The 14,133-nt window shown below is 45.3% G+C and overlaps 7 protein-coding genes across 8 annotated transcripts; 5 read left to right on the plus strand and 2 right to left on the minus strand.

Moving 5' to 3' along the window:
• Positions 1-95: 95 nt before the first annotated feature.
• DFL_003653 (uncharacterized protein) lies at positions 96-1,459 on the plus strand (the record flags this gene model as incomplete). The annotated part of the gene is made up of 5 exons (XM_067632621.1): positions 96-139; positions 208-235; positions 736-743; positions 812-1,058; positions 1,139-1,459. 5 exons carry the CDS (start codon positions 96-98, stop codon positions 1,457-1,459), a joined length of 648 nt encoding a protein of 215 aa, XP_067490872.1.
• Positions 1,460-1,530: 71 nt separating this feature from the next.
• Positions 1,531-1,875, plus strand: DFL_003654 (uncharacterized protein; the record flags this gene model as incomplete). Its single annotated transcript, XM_067632622.1, has 1 exon — positions 1,531-1,875. One exon carries the CDS (start codon positions 1,531-1,533, stop codon positions 1,873-1,875), a length of 345 nt encoding a protein of 114 aa, XP_067490873.1.
• A 441-nt stretch (positions 1,876-2,316) lies between these two features.
• DFL_003655 (uncharacterized protein) lies at positions 2,317-3,707 on the minus strand (the record flags this gene model as incomplete). 2 transcript variants are annotated; one of them, XM_067632624.1, is made up of 2 exons in its annotated part: positions 2,317-3,402; positions 3,564-3,707. In XM_067632624.1, 2 exons carry the CDS (start codon positions 3,705-3,707, stop codon positions 2,317-2,319), a joined length of 1,230 nt encoding a protein of 409 aa, XP_067490875.1. The 2 variants fall into 2 exon arrangements, with proteins under 2 accessions (XP_067490875.1, XP_067490874.1); XM_067632623.1 differs by lacking the exon at positions 3,564-3,707 and having other exon boundaries at positions 2,317-3,237.
• A 1,375-nt stretch (positions 3,708-5,082) lies between these two features.
• Positions 5,083-6,115, plus strand: DFL_003656 (uncharacterized protein; the record flags this gene model as incomplete). Its single annotated transcript, XM_067632625.1, has 3 exons — positions 5,083-5,233; positions 5,380-5,465; positions 5,540-6,115. 3 exons carry the CDS (start codon positions 5,083-5,085, stop codon positions 6,113-6,115), a joined length of 813 nt encoding a protein of 270 aa, XP_067490876.1.
• Positions 6,116-7,013: 898 nt separating this feature from the next.
• On the plus strand, positions 7,014-7,355 carry DFL_003657 (uncharacterized protein; the record flags this gene model as incomplete). Its single annotated transcript, XM_067632626.1, has 2 exons — positions 7,014-7,216; positions 7,331-7,355. 2 exons carry the CDS (start codon positions 7,014-7,016, stop codon positions 7,353-7,355), a joined length of 228 nt encoding a protein of 75 aa, XP_067490877.1.
• Positions 7,356-7,559: 204 nt separating this feature from the next.
• On the minus strand, positions 7,560-9,709 carry DFL_003658 (uncharacterized protein; the record flags this gene model as incomplete). Its single annotated transcript, XM_067632627.1, has 5 exons — positions 7,560-7,789; positions 7,859-8,114; positions 8,284-8,718; positions 8,814-9,230; positions 9,311-9,709. 5 exons carry the CDS (start codon positions 9,707-9,709, stop codon positions 7,560-7,562), a joined length of 1,737 nt encoding a protein of 578 aa, XP_067490878.1.
• A 2,935-nt stretch (positions 9,710-12,644) lies between these two features.
• Positions 12,645-13,888, plus strand: DFL_003659 (uncharacterized protein; the record flags this gene model as incomplete). Its single annotated transcript, XM_067632628.1, has 3 exons — positions 12,645-12,958; positions 13,018-13,516; positions 13,586-13,888. 3 exons carry the CDS (start codon positions 12,645-12,647, stop codon positions 13,886-13,888), a joined length of 1,116 nt encoding a protein of 371 aa, XP_067490879.1.
• Between the last annotated feature and the right edge of the window lie 245 nt (positions 13,889-14,133).

Consider the following 14,133-nt stretch of genomic DNA (forward strand, 5'->3'; position numbering starts at 1 on the left):
TTTATGTAATACCTTTTTTGTTCCTTTCAAAGGGTGTAAATTTGAATCACATACACTATTTTCATTTACCTTTCTAAAGTTCGGTGATTGGGCCCATGGTTACGAATAAATACGCAAGGACGTCTACTAGCATACTCGAGTCAGTGGACGAGCGAAACAAGCCTTTTGGCAGATCGGAGCATGACGGATCTGATTTGATCTGATTAGGAAATGCAACGTGGATACTGGCCAGAAGGTGTGTTGTCGTGTTTGACCGCGCATTCGCCGGCCGATTTTGCGGGTGTTCCTGGGTCTTGGCGGTCTTGGCGGTCTTGAAAGCTCGGAACCCGTCCAGCCGAATTTGACGAAAAATTTAAGAAAAAGGGACATCAAGGGAGCCAATCTCAGGCCATTGTCAGGAGCATTTGTCAGGAACTTCAAGGTATATAAGGTATAGCAGTTCCGACGCTCGTAGTTGTTGTATTTTTACATCTACAAGGCCAAGTTGGTTGCAATTGGTATAGTTCTGTTCTGTGAAAGTTTTGGTGGTTGCGCGCTTTCGTTCCTCGTTTGGGCTATCCCTTTCAAGCTCTCTCTCTGCTTCTCCTTTCCTTGTCGTTTCTGCGAAAACATTTAATCTCCCAACATTCAACATATTTTTCCTTTCGCATTCACTTGCTACTCCTTCCTCTTCATTCTTCATCCCTTTGAAAGTATTCTGCATTGCCATTGTCCAGCTGTTGTTATTGTTAGTAGACAGCGATGTAAGTGTTTTTATTCTTGCGCTATCAATTGGCGACACCTATATACTAACAGATGAATAAAAATCTAGGTCAAACACTACCTTCGTCCCGGACGGGGCCACCTACTGGGCCCATTACGACCACATCAGCGAGATCAATGGCTCCTTCAACATCTTCGAGAAGATGTGGGCTGCCTGGTACGCCTGGATTGCGAATGATGTCCTCGCTACCGGTATCATGTCCTTCGTCATGCATGAGCTCGTCTACTTTGGTCGCAGCTTGCCATGGATGATTTGTGATGCTATCCCTTACTTTCAGAGATGGAAGATTCAAGATGTATGTTTCCCTTCACCCACTGTTCAATATTTTTAGGGAAGGAGGAAGTTTTTGCTAACGCGTTTTTGTTTTTCTATTAGCAAAAAATCCCAAACGCCGCTCAACAATGGCGCTGCATCAAATCCGTCCTCTTCACCCACTTCGTCATCGAACTGCCCCAAATCTGGCTCTTCCACCCACTCGCCAAAGCCGCCGGAATGTCCACCGACGTCCCATTCCCAGCCTGGACCACCATGGCCATTCAAATCGCCATCTTCTTCGTGCTCGAGGACGCATGGCACTACTGGTTCCACCGTCTCTTCCACTGGGGCCATTCTACAAACACATCCACAAAATCCACCACGAACATTCCGCCCCCTTCGGTCTCGCCGCCGAATACGCCCACCCAGTCGAAGTCCTAATGTTGGGTATCGGCTCCGTCTTCATTCCCGTCGCCTACTGCTGGTTCTCTATCGATTTCCATATCTTGACGATGTACCTTTGGATCTGTCTCCGTCTGTTCCAAGCTATTGATGCGCATTCCGGTTATGATTTCCCATGGTCTTTGCATCATTTCATCCCCTTCTGGGCCGGTGCTGCGCATCATGATGTTCACCATGAGAAGTTTATTGGAAATTACGCTAGCAGCTTTAGATGGTGGGATTATGTTCTCGATACCGAGGCTGGCCCGGAAGCTCAGCAAAGGAGAAGGGATAAGAAGAGGGCGGAGAGGGATGCTAAGGCTATTAGGGAGCAGCAGAAGTTGAGTATGGAGAGTATGGGTAGGGATGCGGCCGTTATGGGATCTCAGATCGCTTTGGAGAAGAAGACTTCTTAAATTTTCTTTCATTTCCCTCTCATCCGGATGGGAGGGTTTTGGGGGAGATGAGGGGAAGAGGAGGATGCACATGATGACGAACGACCATTAGCGAAACCTTCACTTTACTGTTGATACCACTACAAACTACTAACTACTAATAATCAACTTTTTGGACAATGACAGAAGACGAAGAAGAGAAAAAGAGGGTTAGACTTTTGTTTGTTTTTGTCTTTGGGCGGAGTTGTGTAATACTGGATGTTGGAATCGCTTTTCTGTTTTTTATCACCACCAACTTACATTAATACTGGAGAGAGAGAGAGAAAGGGGGAACGAGGCTGTATATAATAAACATTTTAGCATGAAACGAGCTTTAGAACGAAATACACTACATTATCACCATATATATAATACCATCCATCGTTTGTAAAACGTCAAGATATGATGCAAACGGGCTTATATCTACAGAGTATCGTCATCAATCCCCAACCCCTCATAAAGAGTCTCCGCAACCACCCTTATAAACTCCTTAACAGCATCATCTTCATGAAATCTGCGATTATAACAAGCTGCCAACCTAACCTTTCCTGCAAAGGTATACAGAAATACAATAATCTTCGAATTACCCATCCAGAAGTCCTTTACTCTTCCTTCGCCTCCTTCTCCTTCGTTATCATTGGTATCGGAGACGGTTAAATACTTCTCCACAATCCCAAGACTGGATACCACTACCGTCGCTTTTCCGGCGGAATTACTAGGCGCCAAGCCCGCTTCTATCGCCTGCTCGAACAGTTTTAGCTGCGGTTCATGGTATCGAATGTTATTTTTATCGTTCTTCCAATCGTCATACTCCTTTTTCACCATTTTCGATAAAGATATTAAACTCGTAGACGGGGTAACGGGCATAACCGGTAGCGGGGAAGTAATACAGAATAACGCCGCGTGTTCTGCAAAGTTATACGGATGCGGGAGCGTATCACGAAGACTTATCGGTAGAGTCGTGGAGAACACACTGCTATCTTGACCGGTGAGCTTTAGGATGGAAAGAGCGGTTGAGGCGGTTACGGCGTGGGTTACCGTTATCCCGTGGGGTTTGCAGGAGGTTAGGATTTTTACGGATCGGGAGGGGGTGAAAGTGAAATCGTACCGATGGGATTCGTAGGGGTTTGCGGGGTTGGGGCTTAGTGGGAAGGAGATGGGGGAGGAGGAGAAGTATTTTTGAACTAGGAGGGTGTTTTTTTGGAGGATTTCCGGGGTGGGATTGGGTGGGGTTTTGGTTATTTCGGACATGGAGGGGCTCAGGAGGGATGGGTCGTCCCTTAATAACCTTTTATACGTGGGGAGTGGGGAAAAGAGGTACAGGAGGAAGTTGTTGAGGAGCATGAGGGTTCCTACGCCGTCTATTATTTCGTGACGGATTTGGACAAACAGGTCGTTTGTGGAGGGGGAGTAGTGGAGTTCTGCGGTTTGGGGGTGGGGTGGGTTAGCGGAGAGGGCTTTTACTGTCTTATTTTCTTTATTTTCGCCTTCTTCCTGTGGGTGGATGGTCTTGAAGGTTGATTCGACCCATTTGTCGATTCCTTCGGACGATTGAATATTAAAATCGAACCCGTTGGAGGTTATTTTACATCCTAAGATGGGGTGGGCGTAGCGGAGGGAACGCCAGGCGGATTTTAGAGATGAGAGGGGTAAGAAGAGGAGAGGGTTACGCCGACTACGACGGCTCGTTGGGAGATTATGGGGTTCATTGTTGACATGTAGTATTCGTATTTCTCGAGGGGGTCGAAGGGACGGCGGTAGTGGGTTGAAGAGTCGGTGGGGATGTGCCAAGCTAGGGGGTGGGAGGAATCCATTTTTTTATATATATATACTTCGTAAGTATGTGTAGGTATTATTGGCAATTGGAGTAGATGGTTTTGATAAATTTTGATGTATTCTTTCTAGATGAGGATTGAATAAGTCAATTGGAGATTTGAATAGGTAGTATATACCTAAGATATAATATATCGCAGTCTCGCTACAAGATTGAATATATCGATCAACTGCCGGGTGGGTCTATCTTGTCTCGGTCCCGTATTTTGTTTCACTTTATTCGCACCCAGCGAGTCCTTTGGATACGAAGATTTGATTCTCCGAAATTGTTTTCCGTCGGCCGGCAATTGAGATATTGCACTTTAGTGTAGTGGGGAGTGTGTGATATCGATATGACCTCTGAAGAAGGCAGAATCCTTGGGTTTATATACCCTCACCCGACCAGCCGTATAGATCAGACACCCCCGTAAACTTTCAGCCGATATACATAGCTGAAGAGCTAGCTGAACAAACTGGACATTCATTTTTGAACCAAGATAGGTTTGTTTTTCGCAATTGCGAAGACAGTGGCGTGGGTCTGAACATTTCATCCGGTCAGCGTTGTACTATGAAGTTCGTATACAACAGGTTGATTGAGTTGCGACCTACGAGAGACATGAGACCTGAACTCGAACCCCTGTTCAATTGTTCGATTCTCCGGTAAAAATGACATAAAATGTTACTCGCCGAGTTTATTGATGCTTAAACTCTCTTTCCTCATTTTTTTTAATCAGGGATATATCGCGTAAGCTGCATTGAAGTTGTTGCATTTTGCATCGTCCGGTAGGGCTGAAGTGCAGTGGATTCTGCAGCGTCAAGAGTTTTGACGAATCGACGTGCAGGTATTATTTTTGCATGATGTCATAATATTATTAATGAATATTCCTGATTTTGATTCCACGGTATAGCTTACGGATTGAGGTTTCTGTTCATGATATCTTTGAATCGATGTCTTGTAGCCAAGTGAAGATAAAAGTGTAGTCTCGAGGGGAAGTAGTTTGGTGAGCAGCGCAGTGCGGCTTAAAAAATATTGACTGGCGCCGCCAACAAAAAAAAACGCGACTTTTCTTTATCCCATCTCCAGAAACCTTCTCTCTTCATCAACACCATCTCCAACCTCACCTCGGGTCCCATCAACGTCATCATCATCCATCACACCCGGCGTTCCCACTCCAATCACCGTTTCACAAGCTCAATCGCTTCTCTCTATATCAATCAATCACCGTCTTCTAACTCTTGTCAAATAATACCGCTCCTTACAAATGCCGTCGCCAACACCGCCCCCAAATCGCGGTCGGTCGTACTCCCGCTCCCGCTCCCCTCGTCCCGGAGCACGCGACTATTCTCGCAGCAGATCCCGCTCTCGTACTCCCAACAATGGTCCTCGAGGCCATTCGTACACTCGTTCTCGCTCCCCTCGTTCCAGAAGCCCTCGCTCTAGATCCCGTTCTCGCTCATACTCCAGATCTAGATCTCGCAGCCCAGCTCCTCGTAATGCTGCAGGCGCCGGAGGTGGTGGCGATGCTCCGTATGCAGGAGGTAATGGTGGTAGTCCCAGGAATCGTGGAGGCGATAGACGAGGAAGAAGTTATTCGAGGAGTTTGAGTCGTAGTCGGAGTAGGACCAGGAGTTATTCTAGGAGTCGGAGTCCCTATAATCGTCGTGGAGGTGCAGGAGGCGCCCAGGGTGGACGGAGAAGCTATAGTAGAAGCTTGAGTCCTGCCGGACCATTGGGGTTGCCTGGTGGCAAGAGTTCGAAGGTATGTCTTCTCTCTCGTCTCCCTCCTTATTTCTTTTCATAGGTACTAATCCGAGCCATTGTCGTAAAAACTAGATTGTGGTTGAAAAACTCACAAAGAACATCACGGTCCCACACATCACCGAAATCTTCGGGGTCTACGGCACAATCAAGGACATCGACATGCCCATGAACAGAATGTTCAATACAAACCGTGGAGTAGTCTACGTCATCTACAACTCCCCACAATCGGCGCAAAACGCGATAGCACATATGCACGAAGGACAGATCGATGGAAGTATCGTCAGCGTCTCATTGGTAATTCCTAAGAGACCGGTCGGTGGGTATAAAGGCAGTGGAAGGAGAGGGAGGTTTGGACCTGGTGGTGGAGGTAGAAGTAGGAGCAGGAGTCCGAGAAGAGGTGGAGATAGCTATAGGCCGCCTGGAGGTGGTGCTGGTGGACGAGGGAGACGTAGTCCGAGTTATAGCAGCTATGGAAGTCGAAGCAGGTCGAGATCGAGATCTAGGTCTAGGAGCCGGTCCAAGAGCAGATCTAGATCGGATAGTCGGAGCAGAAGCCGCACTCTAAGCCGCAGCAGAAGCCGTAGCAGAAGTTACTCTAGCTCGCCGAAGAGACGATCCGGAGGAGGCGGTGGAGGGCGCAGAAGGTAAACGTTTTAACACGCACTATAGCTATGAAATAATATGACAACGACGTTTGGTTTTAAGAAAAAGCGGCTGGGGGGTGCGAATCCTTTTTTCTTATTATTTATATGAAAAAACTGCGGAAAACAACGACAATGGAACCTTTTTTTTCCCCTTTCTTCTTCCCCTTCCCCTCATCCTTTTCTCCTTCATGTATTAGTAGTGGATTGCACGACTTGCCCGGGCCTTTTTCTTTATTCCCTTCAGTTCAAATTTCGATAGAATATATTAATATAATCTCCATAAAACATAAAAAACCTACCAGTATACGGTCCCGTATATTGGTCTCCACGAAGTGACAACCGGTATACGACCAGGTCTATATAATGCACGCGGTATTGCAGCTTTCGATACGCATTAGAATGTAGACATCGAAAGTGAAAGGTTTATACACGAATTGTAATTCGGATATTCTAGATGGTATTCGGAAACACGGTCTCGTATCTTTTATTAAACTTTAGATATACCGAAGTACCTAGCTCGTAAGCTTGAGGTCACACAATGAGGTGGCCGCGAATCCTCGGCCCTTTGGATCGTGATATAAACATTACGACGGCCATATAAACACCTTCATCCTAACGCAACTATTTCAAAAGTAACAACAGCCCCATCACATGAAGCCTCTAACAATCAGTATTGCGAACAATCCACCATCGATATCATTACCGTCATTAAGGAAGCTTTTTATCTTTACTCGAGTACAATTTCACCCATTTCCTAGCATGAAATACACCTTGTGGAACAAAGCCATGATGAAAGCGTTTTCACAACATGCATAGCTAACACATGCAAGCTGTTCTCAAATACTAGGCTCCCTATACTCGAACTCATACACTAGCCTACTATCGTAACTACAAAGCCAAAAATGCCTTCTCAACCGCAATCCCCACGCCCGACAAAAGGAGCTGCAGCCAATGGCCGTATCAAAGCCTCCTCGGAGAGTACCTTGCTCCCATTAGCAGAAGAACAAAAAGCTGTTAATCTCTTGAACAATGGAGGAGGAAATAGTGGGAGATGGGTTATGAAACCGGTTGAATACGATCCTGATGGGTATGGGGATCAATTTGCGTAAGTGTTTCGTATCTATTATAGATACTCTTTCGGAGTCTTTGAGTTTGTACTGGATATATATGCATGCTACTGGAGCTCTAGCTGACTACTGGGACATTCTTAATTGTATAGGTTTGAGGTTGTTATTCGGAAATAAACTCTGCAGTCTTTTAAATTTGCAGAGAATTGCGGCGAAAGTGTTCAGGAATTGAAGGACTAGCACTGGAGAGCTCGAGGGCTTGAGACTGGACCCGAAACTTGAAAGCTTTATAGACAGGAATTACAACGCGAAAGCTTTGACAAAATACAACGTTGTGTTCATTCCTTGTTCGGATAAACGTATAAACTCGCTTTTGATTAATTACCCCCCCTCTGGATACTTTTCAGCCACTCTGGGATCTTTAAGGGGAGGCCGTTGATAGTTCTCCGGCCTTAAGCTCGTAGGCCACATATCTGCATATACCCCATTAAACGCAAGCCTCGGTTCACCAGGTAGCATCGGGTCCTTAGTGATTGCGAGGAGATAACCCAGAGGGTCTTTATACCCCTGGGATATGAAAGTCGCTAAAAGTCCAGCCACTACCGGTGCCGCTATTTTTATAGATTTAGTTTTCGAGCTATAGAATTCCCAATCTATGAAGTAATGTAGGGAAAACTTACAGAACGATGTCCCGGAGACGTTTTCATATTCGTTAGACCAATCGCCTTTGGGAAGATCCCGGCCTGGCTTAACTGCCCGAACAGTGACCACCTTGGTCGCTTGGGCGGAAATTCTAACAAATTTATTATACGCATAGAAATTGAACCCAGTAGTATTGTGCCCGCCGACGACAAGGAGATTCCGATCCACCTCAGGGTCGCCAGCGAGCAACTGAGGGTATCCAGTGGGTGGAATATAACCCAGGTTTTTTTTGTCCTTTTATTAGAAAATCTGTTAGCATATATATGTTATCCTCAGACCAACGAGATCGATCACTCGCCGGCCTCGGCCTTCGGTGTTTTATACAATGACACCCGTGATATTAGTCTATATGGGGACTGAGAATTCACTGGGACCTTAGGTATATCATCCTCTGAATACTTACAATGTGATCATTTCCAGACGATGCTACCACATAACAACCCACTTTCTGCAGGGATGTGACCCAGAGTCTTGTTATATAATAATCAACAGGACTTCTAGCCGCATACAACGAACCGTGTAATGTGAACACTATCACACAAGGCTTCCCGTTCATTTTGTCTCTATTTTCGAAAATATGATCGTAAGTGATCATCATACCAAGTAAAACTATCACTGAATCTATACCGTAGCCAAACATGGTACTATCCAATCGGACAAAGGTTACATCGGCTTTGGGGGCGACCCCGACTCTTTTCCCCAGGATCTTAGCAACAACCCGAGTGCCGTGACCAAAATCCCATTCCCGGGTACTGTAGCGATAAAAGGGGTTATCTCCCGGTTCATCAAGACCATCAGGGTTAGCATAGATCCAGTCGATGTTTGCGTCTTCGAATTCCTATTCGGTGAACATATCGTTTTAATAACCTAGTATCGGAAAGCTTCGAAAGTAGTTTTGCTATTATAAGACTCAAAGAGGAGACTGTCACTTACTGGGTGCCTTGTGTCGCAACCTGCATCGAAAACATACATCCTAACTCCCTTACCGGCGTTTTTCCACCGCCAGGCTGCAAATGGCGGCTCTTTGGGGAGTGTGAAACCAGGTGGCAAGCAAAGCCCTGCCATATCCCGAAAGGGGGTTCCCACCCGTTCAATTTCAGGATCCACCCCCTCAACGGGTAGATCTTCCCGTTTATATACGCCGCTCGATTGCTGATTTTCGTGATATCTGCTGTGACCGGTCGTATTCGGGGTAGGAGTCATCGTATAATCTGGAGGCTCAAATGAAGCAGGACCATAGGTACTAAAGCCCAATGGCTGAGGGGATAAATCTTCGAGGTTTTGGTGCCGTCGCTGGAGGGGAGCCCTACGTTTCAATGGAGTTGCAGGGGTGAAAGTAGGGCCAAGAAACTTGTTTCCGAGATCCACGTGTTAGTAAAGGTTTAACGAAGAGTCGATATAAATATCTAAAATATTTTATAGAGTCTTACAATTCCCCGATATCTCGCCCCAATTCGCGTTGTTTCCTGGAAACTCGGCCCGGACATAGGTACTCTGAAATCGTAACCAAATGTGCCCAGGTATTTGCTGCCCAACTCGATAACTGTATGCTTTCGGGGGGGGAGAAGGTGCGGCTCAATTTCCTTAAGAAATTCCTTTGAAATTTCTACAGCTCTCTCCCTGCTGAAACCAGACTTTTTGAGTTCGTTTGGTGGTTGAATAAAGTAAGTAAATCGCCCCCAGTGCTTCTCCCATGTTCCTACTTTGGGATACTGGATTCTGTCGTCCGGTGGCGGTGGTGCGGGGGCTGCTTTGACTCTGGAATTCTGAGTAGCTAATAGCTGGAATATGGATATGAACAGAATGACCAATGGCCGCATGTGTCCCATCATGTAGCTCTGCCTATCCGATGCTAGTTATACGATTTATTTCCAGAAAGGCTATGCGCAAAGGGAAAAAAAAAAGGATAAAATTTCTGTACTTCGCAAATGCGGATATAGACGTTTGGCAAAATCTTCGCTCGAGAATACCTGCAGCGGCTTTTTGTATATAATAAAAAGATCCTGCGTGCGATCGATCTGACATCATAATATCGATTAGCTATGGCTAAAAGACTCGAAAAATGAAGGGGTTCACAAGTCCAATTTATACTTAAAACCCCAAGTTCCACTAGAAGAGGATAATGGGCGAATTTACACAATAATTTCATCAAACTAGTCAAGGCTCAGCATTAAGCAACATGCATACATGCTAGAAAAATGTATGCCAGAGACACGAAGTTGGCTTTCCAACGTTGGAGATAACAGATGGGTATCCACAGCATCTTAAGGGGGTTGGTAAGTTAGATTTGTTGAAATTCCGTCTAGCCATGTAACTGTAAATGCTTGCCTGTACATGAGGGTATATCCTAGGCCTTCGCAGTAGACATTTAGTTTACGAGGTAATTCTAGGTAGGTAACGGTGCTAAATATGTTCAGGTCAAGCATTGGCCAGTTGAAACAGAATGTTATGAGCCAGCGAAACTTTACAGCCTTGTTTAATAATTCGCCTGAGTTTCCAACAAGCAGGACAAAACAGTTCCCCATGAACTCCACGAGAGAGCAATACAAAAGAAAAAAAAGATGCTTCGCAAAAGCATAAATAGCACAACCCTTGTTGTCTATATAGAAGATGGCGAAGTCGATCTAATGCTGTAGTTGGGAGGCTGATAGAGTTATAACCCTGAACCAAGGGGGTAGTATGTATCACACAACAAATATGCCTATATTTCCCAACCCATTCCAAACTACGCCACAATTTTACAGATCTATCAGTAGATCAGCTTCCTGCGCAGTGTTGTTGCTTTCTAATGATTAAGGGTTATATTTCGGTGTGGGCTCTGCCTTAAACTTTGGTTTTTGGGTAGGCTCCTCCATTTTCCCGATCGGGATTGCTTTACTATGCTTCGATGGCATCACAACCTCGAGGGTATGTTTAGAAAGCTGTAACCTGGTTCCCTGGACAATTGGTGTTACGTTTTCAGGGATGATGTGGGAGACTCACATCGATAGAGATAATAGGAAGCTGCGAGATGGGGGAAAGGAGTATGGGAGTTTCTGAAAATAGGAATTCGAAAGTGCGATGTAGGAATAGGAGGAGGTAGTGGAGGTTGGCGGTGAGAGAAGTGAGTTGGAAAAGAAAAGAAATTACTTGGTGTCGAGGGAAACGCACTTCTTGCTCAACCCGATTACGACATAGCTACGCGGGTAGTCTAGCAACAAATATTCTGGTTACGAGATACGGTATTGAGGTTTCTTGTGATCTCTCGTTCCAGAATCTCCGCTTTAGCTTTGTGCAGTTACAAAGTCGATATTAACATATAGATCGAGTAGTCGTGTATTTTAACACCAATATAATATGAATATGAAATTTAAACCTAGTTGATACCACGAATTCGAAAAGTACACTGTTTACACACCATCAAAAATGTGTTGCGTGTGATCTTTGGAAGACATTCTTGTCCAAATTGGGTTGGACACAAAAGTCTTGGCGTTGTGATGCAGCGGAGTTCGGGAACCGGGTCATTTTCTTTTGGACGGGTTATAGGTTTAAAGTAGATAAAAAGGTAGTCTCGTACCCAATAAAAAAGTAACTTATGGTTAAGTAGCCCCATAGTAACCCCATCCAGGAAATCAAACAGAAAAATACACCACCGTGAATGTATTCGACCTAATAGTGTATTTATCAGAATCCATCGCAGAATCAGTCGAGTTCTCACCAACAACTTTAATATTCTTGATAGATTTTTCAATATTACAGTTAGGCTTTCTAGCAGAAATGGCTAGAGTGGGCCCAGGGATCGATGAAAGCTCGTTTTCTTTATCCAAGGATCTGAGAAATTTCACATATTTGTTGAAAGTATACATCGATTTAATCTATCGTTTAACTCTGTCACGGGCATTATTTGCCCTCCTCAACAGCCATGACTAGAGCTAGACACTTGCTTTTCTCTCGTTCTTCCTGGGCTTCTTTACGTGCATTTCCGTAGGTCTGTATACTGCGACCTACTCTAGCAACCTATGGCATGGTGAGTGATCTGGAGCCATCCCATTCTTGCTTGAATGTGGTGGATAAGACTTTCTTGTTTGTGCCTACTACCATGAATAATTCCATAGATCAAAACTGGTATCGCGATGGCTAAAAATTCTCAGTCCGATAGCTTTTATACTATCCGCTCTAGGTACGAGACTACTATCTGCTTTATCACACATATTTAAGAAACCTTTTAACTTGGAAAATTATGGTTCGGCGAAATATCTACTCATGCCTTGATAGCGTCGAACTGATGTACTGTTTATATCTAGACTAGTCATAGGTGGTCTATGGTCTGGTAGGTAATCTTCAATTCAATTCGAGAGTGAATTGTTGGAATTTGTGTGTTGGTTATGTTACACCAAGACTCGGAATTAAGGCCCGAAATCCCGAGTTCGATATTCCGAAGCGAACCCACCCAAATCCCCCAATCTCATTCTTCGGAAAGACGCCACTCTCAAATACGGCTCTTCTAGCTTCTGGGCTGCGCAGGCGATACGAGTAATTTTCCACATCACGGGCTCGCAGGCGGATGAATGTCGGGATGGCTGGTCTCTGACCGATGAGATCTCATCTGTTCGTGCACTTAGCGGGACTAGTTCGCAGCTGAGTGAATTTAGGCTGTTTATTTAGACTGTAAGGCCCCTCCTTCTACTGGCTCTTTCTCCGTGTTGTAAACACAGTACATAGCGGGCTCAAATATTACATATTACATACCATTTACATCCAAACAACCTAATCGCATTACTAACGATGTCGCCTCAACAGATCTTTGTCGGAGGCTACGACGATGCAATTGACAGTTTTGTCTTCGATGAGGCTGCTGGAACGTTAATCAAGACCCATACAACTTTTGAGAGCAAACCCGGTCCTTCATGGCAGCATATCATCCCAGAACATCGGTTACTTCTATCAGGATGTGAAGGTCCCATTGGGGGGATTGGATACCTCGATTCCTACAAATTCTCGGAAGATGGAGCTCTAACAAAGGTCGACCGTAAGGAATGTGTCCAAGGATGTGTTAGCATGGACATGGGAAAGAATGGATTTCTGATAACGGCCAGCTAGTATGAGACGACAAGCTTCTGTATTCTGAGAAGTGGCGTTAGCTGACTCTTTATTACAGCGACGCTTCAGGAGTCAATACTTACTATATCAAGGAAACTGGGGAGATTGTTCCATTGCAAACACTTCTGTTCACACTCCCCGACGGCCAGGCAGGCCACCCAGACATTGATCCAGTTCGTCAGGATGCTGCTCATCCCCACGAATCCCGTATCGACCCAACCGGAAAGTTCCTTCTCATTCCAGATCTTGGTTCGGATTATATTCGTATCTTCGAGATCACCTACGGCGAAAAGGGAGAGGATTCCAGAATCAAGGAAGTTGAGCCGTTAGTATGTGATACAAGAGCTGGACCCAGACATTGCTATTTCGACCGTACTGGCAAATTCATGTACCTGGTGGAAGAACTCGCTAGCATGGTTAGAGTTTATCAAATTGAATATACCGGACCCCGAGGAATCGACTTCAAACCTATCCAACGTATCAGTTCTTTGGGAGTTGGCAAGGGCCCAGCCGATACCAGGGTCCAGCGACTCAAGGCGGCCGAGGTTGCCATCAGTGTAAGCCCCTTCAACATCCTAGCATTAAGACCTCGAAGAAGATTTCGGCGCTAATGATGTATAATATAGCCTGACGACAAACATTTGTACATTTCCAACCGTTATGATAGGTCGATGCCAGACGGGACCGATTCCATTGCACATTTCCTGATCAATACGGATGATGGAACCCTGACGTTCGTGGAGCTGACTAGCGCTGGTGGTATTAATCCTAGACATATTAGATTGAGCCCTGACGGAAGTTGGATTTGCATTGCTACTCAAGACACCAATAGGGTTGCGATGTTCAAGAGAGATCTTGAGGCAGGAACAATATTGGAGGAAGTTATTGCAGAGGGACAGAGCGGGCAACCGGTTTGCATTACCTGGTAATTTTCATGCAGCATATCCTACCTTTTATTGTGTACATATTGCGTCCCGTCAATCGAAAGTATCTTTCCCCATAGCCTCGAGGCTACTTTCCCTATTGCCTTTTAGAGATCTATGACATACACATGAATGGACACGCTGCACATGCACCACACGCCACTTCTAACCGGGGGTACCAAGTTGCGTTGTTTATCGATAAGACCACAAGCGTCAGTCTTGGCATGCAGGTACCAAAAAAATGTTCAGTC

Source organism: Arthrobotrys flagrans, assembly GCF_004000055.1.
Source record: "Arthrobotrys flagrans strain CBS H-5679 chromosome Unknown unitig_0, whole genome shotgun sequence".
NCBI classification, from domain to species: domain Eukaryota; kingdom Fungi; phylum Ascomycota; class Orbiliomycetes; order Orbiliales; family Orbiliaceae; genus Arthrobotrys; species Arthrobotrys flagrans.